This window comes from Lepisosteus platostomus, chromosome 6, assembly GCF_059453375.1.
Source record: "Lepisosteus platostomus isolate fLepPlt1 chromosome 6, fLepPlt1.hap1, whole genome shotgun sequence".
Taxonomy (NCBI): domain Eukaryota; kingdom Metazoa; phylum Chordata; class Actinopteri; order Semionotiformes; family Lepisosteidae; genus Lepisosteus; species Lepisosteus platostomus.
Window position 1 is genome coordinate 9,943,127 of NC_142616.1, and position 24,555 is coordinate 9,967,681.

Below are 24,555 nucleotides of genomic sequence, written 5' to 3' on the forward strand. Positions count from 1 at the left end.
ATTTCCTCTGGCTCATTCATTCTGCTTTTTCGTGTTGCAGGTTCATCGCTGAAAGAGGGTCTTCCAGGCTGCTGGATCATGTGGAGCAAATTGACAGGCTATACCGCATCCCTCCAGAAGATGGTGCCAAAGAGCAGATGGCAAGAGTCACCGATATCTGCCCGTTGCTACCCACGCCAGCAGTAAGGTACAGCGCATCGCATGTATTTCTATTATAAATTAAAAGCTTCCTAAAGACCCAGGCAGTCCAAGCCTCTGCCTGCTGTATGCGTCTTCCTATTTTCATACAACCTGAGATAAGTCACTTAATAAAGATGAAAAGCCCAGGTGAACTAACCTGTAGGATTGATCATTAAAACATCCTGTGAATTATGAACTTAATGTGAACTTCATTAAAAAAAGTTTGCATAAGTAATCAAAGAATTTCAGCCAGGTCTGTCACATCACCCTCAGAAATGCAGGACAGTTATCGTCGGTTTCTGCAGAAATGGTCAAGAAAGCAAGCACTCGCTCTGATTTGCTTGATGACTCATTGTTCAGCATTATGCCATGTTTTCCTTACGTGGGTGTAAAAATGTCATGCAGTGTACCAGAATGTGTAAACTAAATGCGTTTTGTAACTGCAGGCAGCACGTAATTGGCAAATGAACAAAAGCAGATGAGACAGAAAAGAGTTGTCTCATATCGAACACCTGCTCTGAAGTCTTCGGCACCTTTTGGAGCGGGACAGCTCCTTTAAACAATGTTGTAGCAACACTCAAGTGGCACAATCAGTCTTTCATGGGATTGGAGATGTGATGCAGTTTAGCACCACTGGAACATTGGACAGCTCCTGTCTGCTATGGATGTAGACAAAGTGGAACATGGGACAGCTTTACTATGTTATTAAAGCGAAGTCAGTCTCTTAACCTGGTAGAGTACGGCAAAATGTCTGTCTGCCATTTTGGACTTTGTACAGTGTATGGTCAACATACAGTCGTTTCGGCTCTGGCCAGTTTGTCCGTCTTAAATATTGCTCTCAATTCAAATCCAAGCAGCTTTCTTGATACAAGACACAGAGCCATTGACTTCAGACGACCCCATGAAAACAGAACAATCAAGGGAAGAAATCGCGATTTACTTCATTATCAAAGGATGAGGGCTCTGTTTGAGGCCACTCCTGCTCCTGTAGGGCCAAAGCAAAAAAACTCTTGCAGGTTTCGTGCTTCTGTGAAGTTAGGGATGGCTGGCTGTGATCTTTGAAAGCTGTAGGTTGTTGGTGTGTTCTTTCAGTAGAGCGTTTAAAGGTGGTCTGTACAACCGGCAGGGCTCAGAATGGGCCACAACTACTCTAGTCTGTACCAGGGTATACTGGGAAGGGTGAGGAAGATCTCTCGCACGCACTGCTGCTGTTAATGTGCCTGCTGCTTGAAAGAGTCCTCTTCAGTTTCAAATGAGATTACTGGGTTAATTAAAGGTTTACTGTCATGCAAACACATATGAAATGCAAGAAGCTAAGGAAGGTCACTTTGCCTCTTTGTCTTATTTACAAATTCAAGCCCGAGGGACATTGCAGCTTCCCGTCGTAAGATACGCTGTTTTCAGGCAATCTGTAATAGGCCACCCCTCTTTCTTGCATCATTGCTCCCCTAGGTGGCGCAATGTGCGGGTCTTCATATCCTCCACCTTCCGAGACATGCACGGGGAGAGAGACGTCCTGGTGCGCCTGATCTTCCCCGAGCTGCGGCGACGCGCTGCCCTGTACTGCCTCTCTGTGCAGGAGGTGGAACTGCGCTGGGGAGTGACTGAGGAAGAGTCCAGCAGGCAAAGGTGTGTGTGTGTGTGTGTGAGTGAGTGAGATCGAGAGCTCAGGGGGGGGAGAGGATTTGGGATAGGCAACCAAGGATGAGAGAGAATAGGAGAGAACTGAAGGTTAAGGAGAAGTACTGGGATGAAGGAAGCGCTTATAAATTGGGGAGAAGGAGCAGAGATAATGCAATACAGAAACTAGAGAGGGTGGAATAAGGCACAGGTAAGAAAGATATCACAGCTAGCCCTTCTTTGCTCTTTTTGGTCCTTTTTCCTTCTCCCTCTTATTTTTTTACTCTGCTTCTTCCTGGTCTGTCAGGATGGTGGAGATGTGTCTGTCGGAGGTGTGCCGCAGCCAGCTGATCGTGGGGATTTTGGGAGAGAGGTATGGACTGGTTCCCACAGAGATCTCCATTTCAGACCAGCCTCAGTTTGACTGGGTAAGACCTCCCTCCAGATGGAACACTTCCCACCTTGTTCCTAAGCGCTAAAATTGACAAGGTCTGAAGATCATACTTTTATATTTTCGCCACTGGTCATTCTGTCCCTGGGCGCTACTGATTAGCCAGTGTCTCGGCGTGTGTATGTCTGTGCTCTTCTCAGCTCAAGACTGTCCCCCCCGGCTTGTCAGTGACGGAACTTGAGATCCGTCAGTTTGAGTCCCTGCACCCAGACTCTGCCAAGGACCGCACGTTCTTCTACCTGCGAACACCAGAACTGATCAGGTAGGGAGCAAGGAACTGGTGGGGCGCGGGGCAGGGAACTGGTCGGGCACAGTGAAACAAACTGGTCAGGTGTAGGGCAAGGAACTGGTGGGGCACAGAGAAACAAACTGGTGGGGCGTGGGACAAGGAATTGGTCGGGTACAGAGAAGCAGATTGGTCAGGCACAGATAAAAGCTAAAGACAGCAGGATCAAATTAAAAAAGAGGAAGAAAGAGGGTGATGCTGAGGCAAATAAAGTGAGGCAGTGGAGGAAGGAATTACATTAATAGAGCACAATACCGTGAAAGGGAGATCAATAGTTTGATGAAGCAGAAAGAGAGATGATAAGGACACCATTATGGACAGGAGAGAAAAGGAGAAAAAATGTGGGTATGCAGAGAGGTGATATTTGGGGTTGTTGACGGACACTGATCTGTGTCTCTGTGTGCAACTGAGCAGGTCTGTGCCTGTGTCCTGGAGGGCAGATTTTGCTGCAGAGTCAGGAGACGCCAAGTCTAAAATGGAAGACCTGAAGTGCCGAGTGCTGCAAAGTGGAGCGAAAACTACGAGGGAGTAGGTTCTTTTTTCTGTATTTTGTAAGATTGTGCTTGTTCTTTTATATATCCACAATGTACTGAAGTACAAAAGTTATGAACACACCAGCTTCAACAGGAAATAATAGACTTTTTTTTGGTTCCAAGGTATATTTAGCTGTAATCTATTGTACAGAAAGTCACCTCAACCTTTTCGTTTCATATATTGTTTCAGTAAACAAAATATTTAGCAACACCTCAGCAAGCTAATCCTACAGGACAAGAGTTCAGAGAAATATAGTTGAGTTTGAAATAGACTGTAGATATCTTCATCACATTCCCGTTTTACCTGTGTCGATCTCTAGCTATCCTGCAGAGTGGGGAGGTGTTGTCGATGGGAAGCCATTTGCGAAGGGCCTGGAGACGTTTGGGAAAGCGGTTCTGGAAGACCTCTGGGGGGCGCTGTTGGAGCAGTTTGTGCAAGTTGGTGACACTTCTGTCCAGTCATGTTTGCAAAGCTGATGTTTTATGCAAGTTTTTCTACATGTGTAACATTCCCTGGAGGTAAAAGTTCCAAACCGAAGTCGGTCTGAAACTGAGTATTATATGGCGATGCAGCACGTTGATGTAACTCAAGTTCTGTTTTAGACTGAATGTCTTTTTTTAATTACTGAGATTTGTGACTTGTGACAGGAAGAGTCAAACTGTAACAAAATTTGTACATTTATCTTTTGTTTGGTACAGGATCTTAGTGGTCTAAAAGACATGCAACACTACAGCTCAGGGCAGTTCTTTCCTAGTTATCTTAACTTTGTTAGCTTAGTTTAGTTCATCACTGTGCTTTCTAGGTTTGGCGCTGGAGGTGTCCAACATAGGTCCTGGAGGGGGCACTGTGCCTGCAGGATTTCATTCCTGCTCAGCTGTAAACTGCCTAAATCATCCCATTATTGTCTTAATTGGACCGATTTTAACAGCCGGAGGTTCTGCTGATTTCAGGAGACCAAGAACACCTGTGGACACAACTCCCCCTCGAGGACTGAGATGAAATGAGATGGACTGGACTTGGGTCAGCTTTATCCTCTTCCTGTAATCCAGGGCTAAACAACATCAGCCCTAGAGGACCAGAAAGTTTCTGGATTTGCTTCCACCTGAGCCCGTAATTACTAGTTGAAGCCATTGTGTATTTAATTGAACTCTTTGATGGCTTTCCTTGTTCTTAAGAAGAAGGAGGTATAAAGAGACCCATCAATCCTGCTGGACTGTGCCTCTTGAGGACTGGAGTTGGATTCCTCTGGTCTAGAGCAGTGATTCTCAATCCCAGTAGAGATCTGTAGAACCTTCTGGATAGTGTCTCTTGAGCATTGGAGCTGGGTTCTCCTGGTCTAGAGCTGTGGTTCTCAGTACTGGTCCTGGGAGAGATCTGTAGAACCTTCTGGATAGTATCTCTTGAGGACTGAAGCTTGGTTCTCCTGGTCTAGAGCTGTAATTCTCAATCTTGGTCCTGGTAGAGACCTGTAGAACCTGCTAGACAGTGTCTCTTGAGGACAGGAGTTTAGCTTCCCTGGTTTATAGCTGTAATTCTCAATCCTGTATTTGGTAGAGACCTGTAGAACCTTCTGGATAGTGTCTCTTGAGGACAGGAGTTGAGTTCTCCTGGTCTAGAGCTGTAATTCTCAATCCTGGTCCTGTTAGAGAGCTGTAGAACTTTCTGGATAGTGTCTCTTGAGGACAGGAGTTGAGATCTCCTGGTCTAGAGCTGTAATTCTCAATCCTGGTCCTGTTAGAGAGCTGTAGAACTTTCTGGATAGTGTCTCTTGAGGACAGGAGTTGAGATCTCCTGGTCTAGAGCTGTAATTCTCAATCCTGGTCCTGTTAGAGAGCTGTAGAACTTTCTGGATAGTGTCTCTTGAGGACTGGAGTTGGCATCCCCTAGTCTAGAGCAGTGCTTCCGAATCCCGTTCTTGTGGGAAACCTCTAGAAGTCAAGCTGAGAGCCCTTTGTCTTCATTTTTGGGTTTTCCACATAGAAAGATGACGATTCAGAGGAGTCGTCTGAGGTCACGGCACAGGAAGTCTACCAGGAAGCCCAGCAGCGACTCTGTCACGGGAGAAAGAAGCTGGTCGCCACGGCAGCAGCCAAAATCCGCGTGATGCAGAAGGGTGGCCTGGTGTTCATCCCCGCGGAACCTGGAGAAGGGAAGACCGTGTTCATGGTAATTAATTAATTAATGACTCACCTGCTAAAAATGTTCTAGTCATTGGCTACATCATCCTCTCCTCTTCACTCTCATTTCAAAAATATTTTCTCAGGTGGTTTTGCATCCTGTTTAACATGATTACCCTTCCTCCTTCTGAATATAGATTTTTTTATTATTTAGGAAATTTGAAATCTCTTAGTTCCCAGTGTCAGCTTGTTGTATCATCCATGTTTAGTGGTATGCTTTTTATGGGAACATTTTATCATTGCTAGCAGTCCATTGCCAGTGATGGAAATAATATAAATGAGTTGTTGCAAAGTTGGGACTGTTCACAAACATCGGATATTTACAAAACTGATATTGTCTCTCTTGACTTCCACAGGCTGCTCTGGCAAATGAGCTGAAGAAACCATCAGACAAATCCCAGAAAACTCCATCCTTTGATGTCATTTCCTACTTTGCTAGTGCCAGCCAATCAGCCGACAGAGTGGAACAGCTCTTGCATTGCCTTATCCAATGGCTGAAGCAGAGGCTGGGAAAGGAGGTGGAGCTTCCCTCAACCTATAGGTAGGGTGGCCAAAAATCCCTCGGAGGAAGTCTGTGTGCAGCCCGAACTCTTTTCTGCAAAAGCGATTGTGTTCTTTCTGACCTCTCCACATAAGAGAGGCTTTTCAGTCTTGGATTAAATCCAGCTGTTTGGAAATGATCTCTCTTTCAGGGAACTGCTGTCGGATTTCTACTCGCAGCTCAATGCCATCAGTGGCAACCGGCCCAACAAGCCATTGGCCATCTTGATTGACGATGCTGACCGGCTGCAGAATGCTCAAGGCCAGCTGGTCTCCGACTGGATCCCACAGCATCTCCCCCAGGTATGAGGGAAGGGACGGAACTGTATGAAGGAAGCAGGCGGGACCCTTGGATTAATTAATTTGTTTGAGGTTTTTGGCTGTGCTGTATGTATTACACATGGCGCTTATGCAGCAGAGAAGGCATGCATAAGTCTTCTTGGTAATTTTATCATGGCAAATCATTTTCTCACTGAAAGGTAGGAAGCATCTGAATGCAAACTTATGCCAGGAGGTCATGCAGGAGCCCTTGAGTCCAGAAATGGATCAAAATGCAAAATGGGTGATCTTTGTTTTGGTTCAGTTGGAGATTATTGGCAGCTGAACTTTGTTGTTCACTCTCTAACTGAACCAGACTTACTCAATAGCAAATCAAGAACTCCAGTGTGTAGAGGCCCTGAATTGCTCTTTGGTACTGTTATTGATTGATGCCGTACTGTGATGCAACACAGCTGTACTGATCTTCATTATCATGCTGCAGATCTCTGCCGCAATGCTAGTACACCACTAACCTGCAGTTCTTTCTGCGTGATGGCCTGTTGTTCTGATTGAGTAAATGCATCAAATGAAACAATATGACTAGATTGTACTGTGCTACGCTTCGACTTCTTCAGTCAACTCCAGTTCATTCTCATCCACTTGCAGGGTGTGACCCTGGTGGTGAGTGTCACCTCCAATTCAGCCCTCCAGCAGACCTTGGCCAAGAAGAAATCAGCTATGCCTTTTCCCTTGGGACCACTTAGCCTGCCGGACAGGAAGGAGATTGTCCAGAAAGGGCTGGCCATGTATGGGAAGAAACTGAGCGACTCTGCCTTCAACAACCAGGTAGCAGAAACAACATAAAATGATAAAACCTCTGGGCTCAGTAGCACTCCTTAGCGCCCAGCTTTCCTGGCACTATCTGTGGGTGCTGTGCTATGATCCAGCTTTCTGCTAACAAACAACAGAGCCATTCCAGGGGACGTCACAATTCACCGGCCAGCCATAGCATTTAGTTAGTAATCTTTAAATGAATTTAAGAAAATACTTGTTGTTTTAATTTTGACATAAATTCCCACGTAGTTTTAGGTGAAAAGATTTGCAGTTGTTTCAGAAAGGTGAAGATGTGTTTTAATGCAGAGCCAAGGGCTTCTGGGAGTAAAGACAAGTATCTGAGGCAGTGAACTTCTCAAATTAAAGCTCCTAAAATCCTTACTTCTTTTTCCATTCAGAAATAGAAGAAAGAGCTTGTCAAAGTGTAGATATGTCTGTAGAATCTGTGGATGTCCCCAGTTGAATATGATGCAGATACACCGTTGGCAATTTTCAAAATACAGCAATATTATTTTGAAATCTTCTCCTGAAATGAAACGGACAGCCAGCGGGAGACTTTTTAAACAGGATCGCTTGTTCTGTCGAAGTTTGTTGTAAGTTACTAGATGCTGTACTTCCCAGTCTCTGGCCCACAAAATGACTTTTTTGAGGTTGAACTGGGTTTGATGTGCGTTGCAGCTGCAGACTCTCCTGATGAAGAAAGGCTCTGTCAGTCCCCTGTACCTGAGCCTGGCTTGTGAGGAGCTGAGAGCCTTTGCAGTCTTTGAGAAGGTGAGAGCCTGTCCACTAGAGCAGTGGGTGTCCAAATGTTGGTCCACTGTCCCCTGGTGGTCAGCGGCGATACTGCAAGATGTCCATGAAAAAAGAAAAATGTGAAATCAGCCATAGGCAGCACATAGTGGCACACTGGTTAGCATTGCTGTCTTGCAGCACTGGGTTTAAATTCCATAGATGGGGGTTTATCTGAGTGGAGTTTGTCGGCGTGGGTTTCCTGTGAGTGCTCTGGTTTCCTCCCACAGTCCAAAGACACACTGGTAGGGTAATTGGCTTCTGGAAAAAATGGCCCTGCTGTGAGTGTGTTTGTGTCTGTCTGCACCAGCCATCTCACTGAGCTCCACACTCAAGCATACAGGACTACACAGACAACCAGAGCAATTTGTTGAGTCATTACAGATTTAGTGAGTGTACTATAGTATCTTAAGTGCGGAAACTGCATAAGTGTCCACACACTCATGAACTATGGAACCCACTGCTCTATTATAGTGGAAAATGCCTAAAATTCCCCTGTAAATCACACTTCAAGGATTCTTGGGGATCATAAGGGATATATAAGAGAGAAGAAGAGGCCATGGTACACTGGTGACAGGCTTTGGTCCCGTTAAGTAGAGAAAATACAAATTAGCTTCCTTTTTGGCAACTGAGCAGGATAAAAGGGAACAAGCTTCAGAAAAAGATGGATTGCGTTAAGGTTGTGCCTGCATGAATGTACGGATGATCTGGGAGCTTGTGTGGCAGTGGAGGTTATGATGATGGTGGTGGTTTCAGATGAAGGAGGCCCTGCAGACCCTGCCCCCATCTCTCGGTGAGCTCGTCCAGCACTCTCTGTCACGACTGCAGCTCCACCATGGCACAGAGGAGCTCTCCCGGGCGCTGGGCGCTCTGACGGTCAGCCGAAACGGTAAGGGAACAGTGAGGCTTGTACACGGGATGAAAGTGTGCAGTCTCAACGTAGAAAGTACTAGGCAGCCATTGTTGTACAGACTGGTGCATTGACAGCTATTGATTAACCCACTGAGACGTACACTGATGGGGGGCACTGTGGAGCAGTGGCCCTGGGTTCAATTCCTGGGGTGCTATCTGTGTGGAGTTTGTGTAGGTTCCATGTTCATGTGGTTTTCCTCCTAGTGTTCCAGTTTTCTCCCACAGTCCAAGACACAGTACAGACTGCTGCTCTGACTGATACACGCAGAGACTTACACTGACATGCAGTGTCTGCCTCACACCCTCACCCACCCTGACTCTTACTGTCACGCTCTGACGAGTGGTTCCTTGCCACATCTGAAGAGTACACTCATTAAATGAAAAGCCATTTCCTCTTCTTGGCCGATGGAGGACTAAAGAACAAACGGCTGATGGGTGGATATTGAGACAGGCTTCTGAGCAGTGCTGTGCCTGCAGGTAACGCGGGTAATTTCCCGATTCAGGTTTGAGAGAACGGGATCTGTATGTCATTCTGTGCACCTGTAAGACACTGGCTGAGGAGTGTGAGGACCCAACCTGGCAGGAAGTGATGCAGTTGTCAAGGAATCCCAGGAACCTCGTTCCCATGGCAACCTTCACCCAGCTAGTCTGGACATTGCAAAAGTAAGGAGGTTGGGGGGTGGGGGTGGTCACTTTTCGCTGCGGCTGCTTCACCTTTTTGTCCCTCGATGTGGCTTAACAAGCACTTCCTTTGTTCCAGCATGCTTGGCCAGCCCAGTTCCCAAGGCCCGGACTCTTACCTCTGCCTTACCAAAAGCGACGTAAGGTCAGCTTTTGAGCAGCTGTACCTGCAGAACCAAGATGCAATGAGGAGAGCCCATCTTGTCCTGGCAGGTACAGTGCTCCCTTCTGCAGATGAGATAGTAGCAACGTGCGCATAACTGAGGTCTTCTCTTCTTCCAGAAGGTCATAAAAGAGTGAAGGTTCACTTCCCACACTGACAGTGTAGATAGTGCACTGACTGTGGAAGTTTCTTGAACTTCCACACTAAAAGAGAATTGATAATAGTGAAGGATTTAGGAATGACACGTTCTCGCTTGGGTGTAAAAAAGTATTTTTTTCTTATTTAAAAGACGTGTATAGGTGCTATTGGTGGGATGTTGAGTGCTGGCTTTGTGTTTGCTGTTCTTGGCCCCCAGAAGGCAGAACGTCAAGCCCCTGGTCTTGCGTCTTGTTGCCTTTGTGAGTTTCTGTGCACACAGACCCTTGGGACCAGGCTAATATGAAGGGGTCCCTCGCTCGCATGTACAGTATGCGCTCCAGGCCAAATGAGCCAAATGGAAGTAAGGGTGGAGGGCTCACGGGGCAAAAGGAAGTCAAAATGAAGATGTCCGAAATGGCGGTGACGATCTGGTCCTGCCGGTTATGACCGTGTTCTCTTTCTGTCTGTCTCGAAGGTCACCTGTGGGTGCTGTCGGACCCCAACGGCAGAGATACCTTTGTGAACTGCGACGCGGAGTCCATCGTTCACCTCCCTTTCCACCTGGTACGCACGTTTCACAAAACCTTAGTTCAGGAGGTCAGACCCCTTTAGGTTTCAGTTGGAAGACACCCAGTAAAGAACATCAGATGGCAAGTTGGGGGGGTGGGGGGCGTTTGACCCGTCTGGCTCGTTTAGCTGCTAGTGATCCGAGAACCTCATCCCGCCATGTCCTGAGAACAGCCGGAGTGTCCGTCTTACCCTCTGTGAACAGAAGCGTCTGCTGTTCTCAGGTTCAAATGAACTTCCTCTTAGTTCCCAGTTGTCTCCAGTGGAGTGTGCTTGACTGTCCCTCCCGAAGAGGTCGAGCTGGATCGACTCTGTCAGAAGTGTTGAGTATTAGGAATACGTTTAGCGGTAAAAAGGACCAAAATGCATTTTGACAATGTAATAATAAACTAATATTATAGAAATACACTATAAAATAATATAAAAAACAAGCAGTGTTTGGATATATAGTCCACATTGTTTGTTCAGTGCATCTTACAACATCATAATACATATTTCAGTTATGAGCATTTACTACAGACAAATCCTGTATACGGGTGTTAACATATTTTGGTTCATTTGTTAACATCCAACCTACAAACCTCCACCTAAAATAAAGGATTCTGATCCTCATAGATCCTTGAATTTGTCATTGTGTTCCTTGATCGCTTATTGATCACGTTGTGTTTTAAGGTGGGGCTGGTGGTTGGGCTGTAGGCCGGTAGCGTAACTCTTCCCTTTTCTGTCCCTCTGTCCCAGGTGAGCGCCGGTCGGCCGGACATCCTGTGCTCCCTGCTCTCCAGCTTCCACTTCCTTCACGCCCACGTGCGGCTGGGACTCCTGTCCCGTCTCCTGGAGGCGTACAGCTTGTACGGTCAGTATGGCATCTCTTTTCTGAACTGCGTGGCCGTTTTCTTCCTCTTCCTCTTTCTCTCGCTTCCCGCTGTACTGCGGCGGAGGAGGAGGTGGGCTACGCTTCCCCTTGGCAGAAGGGGAAGCACGGCCCATTTTTTTATGCTTTTTCCCACTTGCATCCAAAAGTGGGTCAGTTCTTCTTGTAATATATGTTATACAGTTTATGGTTCTAAACTGTTCAAATACATAAGTACCTTAACTCAACGTTTAGAAATGGTTGGAATGAATCAGAGACTTTTACTGGGACTTTAATGTTGCTTTTGTTCAAGTTTTCGTCTGTGATCAGAACTTTAGTACCCAGCTGTGGTAGTATGGCAAGGTATGAGTGTACAAGCTAAAGAATGTGTGTGCTCTGCCAGTTTGGCTGCCCCGTTGTGTTTCCTTTGTACATTTAGTAACAGTTAAAGATCTGCTTCCAAAACTATCTGCACACAACCCGTGTGCTGTGTAGAATGACTGTGAGCGTTTTCTGCCCCTGCTGTCGCCTCAGATTCGTGCGAGGTCTTGGGGAATCCGGTCACCCACGGCCCCCTGGAGACGTGTCGCGCGTTTCTGCGTCACCACGGCCCTGCCCTCTCCCGCTGGCCGGCGCTCTTCCTCCAGCAGGCCCTCAATGAGCCCGAGGGGTCTGCCGCCCACCGGTGGGCCCAGGGAATTGTGGGAAGGGAGAACAGCTCCGTGCCCGGTGTGCGCATCTTAACATGGTTGAACAAGCCACGCGAAATTAAGAAAGAAGCCAGGTAACTTTCCTTGAAAGTTCTTAAATCTTCTCCCGTTCCTTAAATAGAGGACCAATTCCACTTTTCAGTCAAGTCTAAAAAAGCACATCACACCTACCCATTGTTGATGAAAAACTCAGTCTTCACTCAGGTTAGGAGATAGTCAAGCAGAGATCTTTTATTCAGTCAGCTGAAGGGGAGCATAGCAGAGAGTCAGGATTTCCCCTAGAACTCAGTAAATATGCCCACTGGACTATAGTTATCCTTTCCCTTTTATACATTAAATGTAGGTGAGAGTTTAACATATCAAAGGAGCACATAAGGCACAGGACACTCACAGAAGTCTTTCAAACACAACCACAACAGGACAGGAAGATGCCATTTGGCATCACGCAATCTGTTTTATTTCTCTCTGATCAAACACATGGGTATGACAAATCACAGGCTTCGGTTGCAGAAAGACGGTTGTCTTGGGTGCCAACAGAAAACCTCTCCCGCGCATAGTCACTGTCTTGACCCTTCTCAAGAGTTCCTCTCACTCGATCTTCCACACCTTTTGTGAGTGTGGTACAGAATTTTCCGAACGAGCAGCATCAAATGTTTGCGGGGGAAAAAAGAAAGGTTTAACCTATTACTCTTGCACTTTGGGGCAACCCAAACGTAAGCCCCATCGCTTACATAAAAGCTCTTTAGGAAGCCTTTTGGGTTGTAGGGCTCTCGGAAACTAAGATTTCATTTTTAGATCCTGTGGAATTTCTTTATACCGCTTATCACTTGAAGGAAACTCCTCTCTCCCTGGACACTGCCGAGATCAAATACGTGATCGGCCCCACTTTTTGCCTCCCCAGCGACACGCTCATGACGTTTCGCGCTGTGCCAACCTGTATGTGCCTCCACCCGGGGCACAGGCTGGTAGTGGTGGGCACCGGACAGGGGACCCTCCACGTCATCAACACGGAGACTGGGCAGGTATGCCATTTCCATTCCTCTGCTCTTCCTGGGGTTTGCCCAGTGACCCTGGAGGAGGCATTTCTCCTCAGTGTTCTGTGATAGGAAATGTCTGGTGTAGATATGGAACTGGCTTTGATCAGTTTGTTTCTGCTCAGAAATAATTGCCCTTGTGCTGTCCTGGTCTTTGGTGTCCTGAATTATTTTCAGAAGCCATTTTTGCTGAGCTACCCAGGGAGAATAAGTAGCCCCTAGATGTCTGGGACTAGAGGAGAAGTGTAAAGGGAAAATTTAGGATTTTCTTATTCAGATAATGGATTTGTTGTATGAAAATGCACAAATTAAACTCCTGATTGATCACTGGCACAGGAAGTGAGGTCTCTGGTAATCAACTGTGATATGTCGATTATGTGTTATGGAGTAATTTGACTGTCTTGTGATTGGTCACTGACGCAGGAAGTAAGGTCTCTGGTCAGCAGCTGTGATGGGATCTCAGGCTGTGTGTTCCTACGGGAAGGCTTATTGGGCTCCACCTCCTTCGATGGGCGTCTAGAAGTCTGGGACATCGATAACGGCTGCAGGTATTGGTCATGCAAAAATCACACATGGCGTTACTAACGGTGCTGTAGCCATAGCAATATGTCAAAAATAGAAAAAGTTCAGCCCATCCTTTTTCACTGTTTCCATCGTCCTGTCATTCTTTCTACAAGACCCTCCAGCTTATAGGGAAAGGTGTGTAAGTAAAGGATAGAATTCAAATATACATTGAAATCTCAACTGCGATTTTTGGTAGAATGAGCAATTTTGTGAGACTGATATGAACTTGCATGTGCTTGATGCAGTTCTTTCTATCAGTATATCTAATTTGTGATCTTTCAAAGTTAAGGTATTAGTTTGCCAAACTTAACCATTAGTGGTCATTTGGGGAAACCAACCAGATATGTCCCTTCCACTCGTTTCTTTCCAGGACTGTCCAAGTCGATGCCCACAAGAGCACGATAACAGGATGTGACATCAGCGCTGACAGGAAGAACCTTGCCACCGTGTCTCTGGACTCGCAGTTGAAGGTAAGAGATGCTTGGAAGTGCTGCTGTGTCCTGTTGTTGCTGTAAATCACAGCCATTCTACACAGAACACAGATTTTGTGCAGATAGAGATGGAAGCACCGGGCGTAGTGGTGGCACTGTGGCTCAGGATCTGCACCTGTGGCTGGAAGGTTGCCGGTTCAAATCCCGTGGCCGGCAGTGGAATTCTACTCTGTTGGGCGCCCTGCGCAAGGCCGGTAACCCCAGCTGCTCCAGGGGTGCTGTATAAATGGTTGACCCTGTGCTCTGACCCCAAGCTTCTCTCTCTCCCTGTCTGTGTGTCTCATGGAGAGCAAGCTGGGGTCTGCGAAAAGACAAAAGGCTAATAAAGTGATCTTATCTTATCTAAGCAGATAATCTGTAACTGTTACAAAATACAGAAATCAAACTGGGAACACACACACATTCTTTAGTCAGTACACCCTTGCCTCTCTATACTAGCAAAACTGGGTATAAAAGTTCTGATTTTAGGTGAAATCTCGTGAGAGCAACAATAAATTCCTAGTCTCCGATTTGTTCCAATGTGGTTGAATACCATAGTCTTTTTTCTTAGTCACTTGTATTGTTCTTATGCCTAAAGACATTCATTAAAAACTCAATAGCAGTAGGTTGTACTGCTACAGAGAGATGTACAGTATATATTGAAGGGAAGTAAACATGCTACAAATACCATTAATCAATGCCTCCTCATATACTGTAGAATAATAGAAATGTCTCATTTATTTTTACTTTCTTTCCCGTTCTCCCTAGGTGTGGGACGTTCCAAAGGGCAGCCTGTGTGTCACCCTTACCAATCCGTGCCCTTTGAACTGCGTGACCTTTCACCCCGAAGGTCAGCTGGTGGCAGTGGGTGGTTGGGACAGGAAGATCCGGCTGTGGAACTGGCTGACAGGGCAGAGCGTGGTGGTGAGTGTTTGCAGTTCAGTAACGCCAAACCCAAGTCACTTCGCATCGGCGCAGGTCCAGGTCCTGCAGCTGACGTCGGTTTCCAGAGATAGATGTTGAGTTTGGGCCAGATTCACCTCATTTTTTAGCCTGCTAGGCTGGTTTCGTGCAGAGCTGAGTCACCACCATCATCTCGATGCCTCAGAAGGATAAGCCAGTGTGGGCATCGGTCACACAGACTGTCTGATAATTGGTCGGTAAGAGATAAACGTTAGCCATTCACTCAGTGTATTAATCAGTTGGCCATTGTGTCACTGGATCTTCTTCTCTCTGTTGTCTTGAACAGATTAGGAACAAGTAAAGGTTCATTTCATGCTGAAAGAAAAGAAAAGAAACACAACGTTTCTGCTGTGGAGCCTTCTTCAGGTGTGACACCCAAAGAAGGCTCCACAGCCAAAACATTGTTTTTCTTCTCTTTTCAGCATGGAATAAACCTTTCCTTGTTCCTTTGTAGCCTACGCCTGCTGACGCAGCTCCCAGTTGTTTGAACTACTTCAACAGATGAGGTTTGGCACTGTGTGCCTGGTACTTCTTACAGGAATATGTATCCCACATCTGCTCCATTGCTCTTCACCTGTGTCCTGTGTCCTGTTCCAGGATCTGTCGGGGCATGAGGTGGCTGTCCGCAGTCTGTCCTACTCTCCCTCCGGCGGGCTCCTTACCTCAGGGTGTCTGTCTGGGGAGGTGAGGCTTTGGTCGGTACCCGCGGCGGCCAGTGTGGGGCACTATAGAGCTCACCAGGGCTCCACGGAGGTGCTGAGGTTCATGGAGAATGGAAGGCTTCTGCTGACCGCGGGGACAGACTGCCTGGTGAGAGCAGACCCTGAACACTCGGCGCTGTGGGATGAAGCCTGCTCAGTGCGCGGTATTAATCCACTCTTCCGTCTCTTGCCCTGTCTGTGTCCTGCACAGGTCAACCTGTGGTCTGGCAATCTGGGCCGCCCTGTCGGCAGGTTAGGGGACTCAGGGGTGAGTAAAAGCGAAGACGAACCCGGCAGTGGTTATCGCCCAACGCATACTGTGTTTGCTGGGTAACAACATCTTAACCCAGTCTCCAGTCAGGGCTGTGCATGTTCACCCATTCATGTGCTGTAATTCCCAGCTGTGTAGCCTACTTTAAATGGTCTTTCTCTCTTCGATTCCATCTGGTGTTGATGCACTATAGCGGATGTCGTGAACAGTACAGTAGCAGTTCTCTTTCCTAAATATTCTTCAAAAGCTCCTCACACCTATTTGTATAGTGTCTGCTCAGCGTGGTGGGGACTGGATTGCCCTCTCTTGTGCCTCACAGGAAGGAGGTTCCTCGGCGACGGCGGGCTCTCCTGCTCTCTGCGTGGCCGTCACTGGGGACTACGCCTCTGTGGGTTACCATAGCGATGGGATCCAGCTTTACCAGCTGAGTTCAGGTACGGCTGAAAGATGGGGGGGCACCAGATTCAGCAGCATGGCTGGGGTGGCGTGTTCCAGTGTTCAGGACACTGGAAGAGGAGAGGAATTGACCTGTCCTTGTCCTAGTGATGGACAGACAAGACCAGGATGGATAGATATCTTTTTTTTTCTTGCTGCCTGCAGAGCCTGAAGAGGAAGAGGATCATGGCGGGGGGTGGGGGAAATATCATGGGAGGCCAATCCCAAGATCCTAGAATGACGACAGAGAGAGCTTTCCTGCAGCTCAGTAATAGTGTTTTTCTTGTCCCCAGGGCAGCAGAAGTGGATGAGCGAGGACCCCAGGGTGCCTGTGCGCTGCCTGACCTGGTTGCAGATGGAGGGCAAGACTGAGGTCCTGGTGTCGGGCAGTGATGACCACATACTGCGTGTCTGGTGGGGGGAGATGGCAGAGAGCTTAACGTGTCAAAGCCGATTAAAAGCCCACAGAGGGCCCATCCTTGCCTTGGCCTGCTCCCCAACTCTTCTAGCATCAGCGTCTGGTAACAGAATCTTGCTTTAACTAGATCTGGGAAAAGAGCATATTAATTTGTCTGCCTGTGTTTATGTAGGTAAAGTTTATTCTTAGCACAGATCGGACCTAGGCTACTGTTGGGTGAACCCTGCCACTGTATTTCATGTGTTTCTCTGTTCCTTTCCCAGTGCAGTGTGTCTGTATGAACCCCTTTCTCTCAGTGCAGTGTTAGTGTACTGTAGTGTCCAGTCAGTCAGTGTGTCTGTATGAACCCCTCCCTCTCATTGCAGTGTTAATGTACTGGAGTGTCCAGTATTAACCCCTCTCTCTCAGTGTCAGTGTAATAATATACAGTACAATTAAATGCAGTGCTTATGTTCATTAGTAATCAATATCACCAGTGCAGCAATCTGTATTAACACTCTTCTATTCTGTCTGATTGCTAGATGACTTCACTGTTGCTCTGTGGTCGGTTCAGGAGCTAGCTAGTCCCTCTGACAGCATCACCCCTACATGTGTCCTGAGAGGTCATGAAGGAGGAGTCACCTGCTTGTCATTCAGTCCCAATGGACAAGAGCTTCTATCCGGGGGTAAAGATCAGGTAAGAGTGGAGGTTCATCTGCAGTGTTAACATTGCAGAGGTCAGCGTTAACATTGCTGAGACAGACTGAGGTTGTTTGAGACCTTTATAGAGTACGTCTGTACTGCTGAGCGAATCTCCAATAAATACATTTGGATAGGATGCACAGTGTAGGACGAGTGAGAAGATAGATCATTAATGCAATAGAGAAATCAGAGCAGAGCCCGTGGTAGAAGATACGGCTATAAAATATTACAGGAGACGCTGCAGCAGATGAAATGAGACAAGCTTCTTATGGACCTGAACTTCCATCTGTACGGTGAAAGCACGTGTGTGACTTTGTCTTGCTGTGCTGTAGCTGACCCTTTCAATTTGTGTCTCTGTGCAGACTCTCATGGTGTGGGATGTGCGTGCGATGTGTCTCTCCCGGTCCTTCCTTCAATGTCACACGGACTGGATCACTGGATGCACCTGGACAGAGGAATCCCTGGTGAGGACCGGGATGGATGGATTAGCCGCTGGGTGCATTGAGCTCAGGATGTGCTTGTTCGTTCAATCTTTTCATCTCTTATAGGTGAGCTGTTCCAATGACTGCAGGTTACGCGTGTGGGAGCCAGTATCAGGCCAGTGTGTCAGGGAGTTTCTGGGACAGAACTCCTTCCTCAGTTCAGTCTGTAGTTTGGTAAGTCACAAAGAGGGGGCTGGTGGGAGGAGATGTTATCTCTTTCATTACTGACCTGTAGTGACCAGTTATCTATACTTAATGACCATCTTACACATGATTTGAAAAGATCAAAACAGGAGGTTCAAGCAAGAGCCAACTCCTGTGCTGGCTTCCTCATATGTGCTGCCAGTGCAGTTCTGAACAATCTATGAGTAAGATGGTCAGAAATGAGAGGATTTTCACTTATCAGAGTTTTGATACCTTAATAATCTGAGATCATTGGAGAGCTGCTTGAGAGTGGTTACGAGGGGGTCAAATTCTGCTGACAACATGCGATTCTTCAAGAGAACAGTTGCCTACTGAGTTTGTGTCCTCACTAACTGAGAGAGTGGATTTTATAAGAGACACACTACGAAATGAGCAGTGATGAGTTCTGTATACTAGAACTGTTGGAGATGAAGAACGTAGCCAAAGCTAGGAGCAGAGAATGTCACTCTTCCCGGTGTAACCGATTCTTCCCAGGGCAACTATGTGATTTCCGGATCGGGCAGTGGGGAGATGGTGGTGTGGGACTGGAAAGCCGGCATAGAGATCACCAGGATACCAGCCCATCCAGCCAGGGTTAATCACTGTGCCCCTTTCTGCCAGACAGGTATGGTATCGGACAATGGGGTGCTGGAAAGATGGATTAGATTGGGGTTATTTATTCCAGGACCTGGAGAGCAGCAGGATTTCCTGAATCCCAAACCTCTTGGTTACATAAAGTAAATAGATCCAGCAATGACTTCATTGGTCTAAATTGCAGTAGATTCTGAGACTATTAGTCGATTTTCACTTTCAGATCCCTCAGGAAACTACAGGATGGTGAAAGAAATATCCCTCGGATTTGAACATAAAATGTCATCCTGGATCAGAGGAAGCCATTGGGTTCTTCTTCCTAAGCCATGGAGCCATTAGCTGTTTTGCTGTTTTTAGTCCAATGAAATTTATTTCACTTCATTGAAGACTCATTGATTTGCTGTCTGGTCTTGGTCCCAATGTTTGGTTCTAGAGATCTGTGGTAGGCGATACTTTTAGGACTTCCCATGAGCCTTCCTGGAACTCGGCTCTGATGTGTGAAGTAAACAGAAACACACTCTTATCCTCATAAAAAGAAATTGTATCCAGCCTCGGTTTTTCCATTCATCCGTCTATTTTTGAATCTGCTTGATCCAATCCTATCCACCAGCGGGAGCTAGGATACACGCTGGATGGGACGCCAGTGCATCGCGGGGCACACACCAACACAGACATGCACATACCCGCAACAAAGACAATTAAACTGCCAGCAAGATTGGTCCAAAATCATGCTGGTTGTTTAATACCAGCACCCACACAAGCACAGGAAACCCACACAAACACAGGAAGAACATGGAAGCTCCATGCAGGAAGCACCCCAGGTCCAGAATTGTATCGCAAGACAGCAATGCTATTAACAGCATCACAACTTGCCATTGCACTGGTGATGGGATTAAGTCGTTTAAGGATCAATTTTACAATGGAATGGACCCGAAAGTGCCATATTGAAGTAAATGGAAAAGTGATCCTGTTTTAAACTCAAATGCCCAGTTTTATACTCGAGTACTTGATGTAGTGCAGTGCATGAGCAGATTAAGATCTGCTTCTTAATGCTCAGTCTTCAAATTTGGTGAAACGTGCTCTTTTTTTCCTTCGGTGGGGAATGCTGGGAAAAGACGAGATCAATAGTCAGGATGTCAAACCCGATTGCCTCACAGTAGCTACGGCGTCCGACGACGGGACGGTCAGACTATGGCGCCCCCTGCAGGTGAGATAATGTGTTGTCTTTTGCAGAGTTCTGATAGCGTGAGAAATGACCAGTGATTGCGGTGATGGACAGTTGTCTCAGATGCCTCCCAGTTAGGATTTCTTGTTTCAATTTCAGCTGGCAATGCCTCATTTACACCTTCGTAAGCGTGGTTTCCTTTGTCTCCAATCTTGCAAGGAAGGACAAAGTAATAAAGACAACCTCCTGTAATTACAATATTTTTCAATCCAGCTCCTTGCCTGTGCTTGAGAAATGATGATTATTCCTTTACGTTTAACCTGCAAAAGGAAAACGAATGATGCCAGGTCACGGTTGGACTAATCATGAGCTAGAAGGGTGGTTTTATTAAGTGCGGGTGGGAGGAAGGTGGCGCCTTGAGTTCGAGTTGAAGAGCCAGTTCCTTTTGTCACCTGTAGGTGGCGCACCACAGCATGCTGTCTTGTTACGGTGCAGGGGTCCGCGCCTCGGTTTCCGAGGATGTCGTCCCAGCGTTCCTCACGGTGTCCGAGGACCGCGCGCTGAGAGTCTGGAGCCTCTCCACGGCAATGGGTAACGAACCTTTCTCTGAGCCCCTCGCCTCAAAGCCAGACCAGGGAGAGAGCCTGTAGATTTTAGGGGAGTACCACTCCATTAATCCCTTTTTTAGTGTAAGTCATTTTTTTTGTCATGTCCTAAGGGTAAATGCCTTCTCCAAGCTTTTTAAGCAAGTGCTTTGCAATATAGTTATATAACAGTATGATAATAGTATAGCAGAAAACCTGTTTTTCTCTTAAACGCTGATTATAAAATTGGTCAGTTCAGAGTTTCCAACATGTATGCTTATCAGGGTTCTATCACAGTGCCTTGATCTTGAGTAAAGCCAAAGACCAATATATATTCTCTGGCATCAATCCATTTTCTAATTATAAGCACTTCCATCTCAACTCTTCATGTTTACTGTCCATGTTGCAGTCTGATTTTTCTGTCGCTTTTTTTTAATGAGCTCCAGAATGTGCTTCTGCCACGAAGCGGGGGTCAACAGCGCTGGCCTTCTCCCCATGCGGGCTGCTGCTGGTGTCGGGCCACGAGGATGGCCGGCTGTGTGTGTGGGCCCAGAGCTCTGTGATCTGCTGCACGCAGGTAGGACTTAGTCCCCTTCCAGCGCACAGCTAGTGCAAAATGTACAAGTTCCATACTCAGGTGGAGGTTAAATGAAACACTTAAGTGGGAACAGCAGGGTAGTGTATTTAAAGCACCCATGCCACCCTGCAACTCACAAGTGGGAGTCCCACTGAAGCTCAGCAGATGTGTGTCTGGTCAGTACCAGGATGGGAGACTCCTGGGAAAAGCTAAAGTTGCTGCTGGAAAAGGTGTTTGTGGGGCCAGTAGGGGGCACCCACCCCCCATAATCTATGACATAATCTATGTGGGTCTGAATGCCCCAGTATAGTGATGGGGAAACTGTACTGTAAAAATGGCGTCATCCTTCAGATGGTCCTGGCTCTCTGTGGCGTTCCTCAAAAAGAGTAGAGGTGCAACCCTGGCATCCTGGCCAAATTTCCCATTGGCCTTTACCAGTCATGGCCTCCTAATAATCCCCATCTCTGAACTGGCTTCATTACTCTGTTCTCCTCCCCACTGAGAGCTGGTGTGTGGTGAGAGTACTAGAGCATCATCTAGGTGGGGCTGCACACTGGTGGTGGAGGGGATTAGCTGGAAAGTGCTTTGAGTGGAGTATCCAGAAAAGTGCTGTATAAGTGTAAGAAAATATTATTATTATTGGTAAACCCAAGAACTTCTTGACGCACATTGTGGTGGGAGCAGGGAACAGGCGGCCCAGACATATGGTTGAAGTCGATGCTTTGGCTTCCTTCAATAAGCAGCTGGAAGAAATCTTCTGGTCAGGACAGAGGGTACTTCTTTACACAAAATGTGGTGGGGGTCTGGAACACGCTGCCCAGCCACACTGCTAAAGCCAATACCCTGGCTTCTTTCAAGAACAAGCTGGATGGTCCTGCGATCGATTATCGACTAACCTGCCAAATTGGCGAGATGGGACGAATGTAACTGTTCTAATATGCTTAAAATTTAATTGACGCGTTACTCAATTCCCATACATTGTCTGCATCTTGATCAGCACCCTCTGTCCGTGCAGGTGGGGGCCGCGGCTGTCAGCTCCATGGTCTTCATGCCCGAGAGGCAGCTTGCTGTCGCCTGCCAGGATAAGACCGTGTCCATCTGGATTCTCGACTGGCAGCCCCCTCAAACCACTGCGGAGTGAGTCCCATCCAGCCTGCCCACCCGGATCATAGCCGGGGGTGCCCTGCATCGGGGTGGGGGGTCGGCGTGTCATTTCCAAACCTTTCCAGAGAGCAGAGTGGGACACGTCAGGGTCAGGGTATGGATCGGGGACAGACCACTCCCAGTCTGCTTAGAAAAACGGTGCTAATTAGACACATAACGATCTCACTCAACCCACTCCCACTGTAGTGTGATGCATCTGTTCACACGGGCTATTTATAAGAACAATCGATAGCACCAGCAGTGTTTAAGACAACGGAGGCTTCCAGGTATGGGCATCCACGCTCCATGCACTTGTGTCATGTTGCTCTCACCCCCTCTCCATCTTCATCATTTCCCTTCCTTTCCTTCCACTGGTTCTCTCTCTCTCATCCTATTTCTTCCAGTCTCTTGCTCCAGCCTTCTCTCCTTTGTCCCCTTCATCTGCTTTTTTCCTTGCACACCCTTCCACTCAGTGCACAGTCATGCACTTCATATAAAACAAAATAAAATATTGAGAGACAGGCTCACTGTCTGTTCCTCAGGCTCTGACAGGAGATCACACACTGTTTTATTATTATTGAGAGACAGGCTCACTGTCTGTTCCTCAGGCTGTGACAGGAGATCACACACTGTATTATTATTATTGAGAGACAGGCTCACTGTCTGTTCCTCAGGCTGTGACAGGAGATCACACACTGTATTATTATTATTACTGAGAGACAGGCTCAGTGTCTGTTCCTCAGGCTGGGACAGGAGATCACACACTGTATTATTATTAATGAGAGACAGGCTCAGTGTCTGTTCCTCAGGCTGGGACAGGAGATCACACACTGTATTATTATTACTGAGAGACAGGCTCACTGTCTGTTCCTCAGGCTGTGACAGGAGATCACACACTGTATTATTATTATTACTGAGAGACAGGCTCAGTGTCTGTTCCTCAGGCTGGGACAGGAGATCACATAATGGGCTGAAGCTCTATTTAGTTTCATCCTCCCTCCTCCATTGGTAGTTTTGATTTTGACAGGTGTGGGAATTCTGGGATTAGATGTATTTAAGAGAAGGATGTTTTCCTAAGCCCAGAGTATTTCTCACAGTGCATCTGTCTCTGTTTCTCACTGCTTTCAGTAAGAGCACAGTCTGTCCTCTCTGAGCAGCCAGGTCTGTCTGTATCTCCCAGTTTCTAAGGCTAGAAATATGATCACTGTGTCTGTACGTCATCAGGGTCTGTTCTCTTTGCTATTTCTTACCCTGGTCAGATATTTTATATATACAGTATACTGATGGAAAAAAGAAATGTAACATTTTCTGGAATGAGAATACTATAGTTATAGTTTATGTACTTTCACAAAAAATTGTCAATTTGTTTTAAGCCCTCTGAACAGCAATACAGCTTGTGCAATTAGGCATTGCAACTCGCCAATCACACAAAAGCTTGTTAGGTGCACTTTTACCCAATGAGGTCCAGGTGGAACAATGCCTGATCAGGTCACCTTTAAAAAGGCCTTCATTCAGAGCTTAGGTCACTATAAGAAAAAGGCCACACGTAGTCAGTTTTCTGTGATTTCCATAATGCCTCCAATGTCACCAGAAGCAAGGGAGAGGGCCATTGGCATGCTGCAGGCAGGCATGTCATGTGCCAGCGTTGCCAGACACTATGGAGTAAGCCGCTCCACTGTGTCCCGACTGCAGAGAAGGTTTCAGCAGACCGGCAGGACAGATGACTGTCCATGATCCGGTCGCCCTCGAGTGACCACACCAGAGCAGGACCGACGCATCAGACTGGTCCATCTGAGAGATCGTTTCAGATCTGCCACCCGTACTGCTACAGAAACTGCCGGCAGACACAATGCCCGCATCAGTGACAGGACAGTGAGGCTCCATGCTGATGGCCTCAGAGCAAGGCGACCTGTCAGAGGCCCTCTGCTCACACCTCCTAGACGTCACACCTGACTGGCTTGGGCCAGACAGAGGCTGCGATGGACTTGTCAGCAGTGCCATCAGGTCCTCTTCACGGATGGGTCAGCCTGTTCCCGAGTGTGGAGGAGGAGGTGTTGCGTTTCTTTTTTACAACAGTATACATTAGTGTGTATTGTCTGATTACGATTCTGTCATTTGTATTGTCATTGTGTTGTGATTTGAATTCGCATTCGACAGGAGTCCCAGTCACTGTTTTTTCAAGGGTATAACCAATATGTTATTGCTGTTTTCTGTATACTGACTAGCAGTGCGTACTGACCTAACTCTCACTCCATCCTGCCCCACACACAGGGTGAAGCGGGTGTCGTCCTTCGAGCTGGAGCACGTGGCGACCACCCTGCACTACTGCTCGGTGCTGCTGGGGGCCTGCACCGATGGGAGTATCGTGGACGAGATGTGCGAAGATCACTTCACTTGCAGGTAGCCGCTGCCGGCGTGGGAGGAGGAAAAAAAAAATCGCTCCCTCAAATCTTGATTTCTAGCGCACATCTGAAGTAGGTGGCAACGCCCAAAAAACACTTCTACCCTTTTTAAAAATACTCGCGGGCTTGTCACAGGCGGGAGAGGAATGCCGATCTAGCCTACCCGGTCTTTGGTTAATAGGGAGGATCGCACCCGTTCAT

The 24,555-nt window shown here is 47.2% G+C and overlaps 2 protein-coding genes across 2 annotated transcripts in view; one reads left to right on the top strand and one right to left on the bottom strand.

Annotated features, from left to right (window-relative positions):
- The window catches only part of LOC148660099 (protein mono-ADP-ribosyltransferase PARP14-like), a 197,362-nt gene that overhangs the window by 105,745 nt on the left and 67,062 nt on the right, over window positions 1-24,555 (bottom strand). The window lies entirely within an intron of this gene.
- Window positions 1-24,555, top strand: part of LOC148660105 (telomerase protein component 1-like) — a 48,962-nt gene that overhangs the window by 20,519 nt on the left and 3,888 nt on the right. The window contains exons 18-51 of the mRNA XM_088634124.1: window positions 41-187; window positions 1,633-1,809; window positions 2,108-2,228; window positions 2,392-2,513; window positions 2,952-3,065; window positions 3,391-3,508; window positions 5,052-5,237; window positions 5,605-5,789; window positions 5,941-6,091; window positions 6,713-6,892; window positions 7,559-7,651; window positions 8,426-8,558; window positions 9,085-9,244; window positions 9,342-9,475; window positions 10,039-10,127; window positions 10,869-10,983; window positions 11,515-11,764; window positions 12,592-12,712; window positions 13,148-13,272; window positions 13,659-13,758; window positions 14,527-14,682; window positions 15,319-15,531; window positions 15,634-15,690; window positions 16,013-16,127; window positions 16,422-16,649; window positions 17,068-17,222; window positions 17,590-17,691; window positions 17,776-17,883; window positions 18,388-18,517; window positions 19,599-19,690; window positions 20,107-20,239; window positions 20,679-20,809; window positions 21,825-21,946; window positions 24,224-24,352. Coding sequence (XP_088490250.1) covers window positions 41-187; window positions 1,633-1,809; window positions 2,108-2,228; window positions 2,392-2,513; window positions 2,952-3,065; window positions 3,391-3,508; window positions 5,052-5,237; window positions 5,605-5,789; window positions 5,941-6,091; window positions 6,713-6,892; window positions 7,559-7,651; window positions 8,426-8,558; window positions 9,085-9,244; window positions 9,342-9,475; window positions 10,039-10,127; window positions 10,869-10,983; window positions 11,515-11,764; window positions 12,592-12,712; window positions 13,148-13,272; window positions 13,659-13,758; window positions 14,527-14,682; window positions 15,319-15,531; window positions 15,634-15,690; window positions 16,013-16,127; window positions 16,422-16,649; window positions 17,068-17,222; window positions 17,590-17,691; window positions 17,776-17,883; window positions 18,388-18,517; window positions 19,599-19,690; window positions 20,107-20,239; window positions 20,679-20,809; window positions 21,825-21,946; window positions 24,224-24,352 — 4,692 coding nt within the window. The remainder of the gene's footprint in view (window positions 1-40; window positions 188-1,632; window positions 1,810-2,107; window positions 2,229-2,391; window positions 2,514-2,951; window positions 3,066-3,390; window positions 3,509-5,051; window positions 5,238-5,604; window positions 5,790-5,940; window positions 6,092-6,712; window positions 6,893-7,558; window positions 7,652-8,425; window positions 8,559-9,084; window positions 9,245-9,341; window positions 9,476-10,038; window positions 10,128-10,868; window positions 10,984-11,514; window positions 11,765-12,591; window positions 12,713-13,147; window positions 13,273-13,658; window positions 13,759-14,526; window positions 14,683-15,318; window positions 15,532-15,633; window positions 15,691-16,012; window positions 16,128-16,421; window positions 16,650-17,067; window positions 17,223-17,589; window positions 17,692-17,775; window positions 17,884-18,387; window positions 18,518-19,598; window positions 19,691-20,106; window positions 20,240-20,678; window positions 20,810-21,824; window positions 21,947-24,223; window positions 24,353-24,555) is intronic.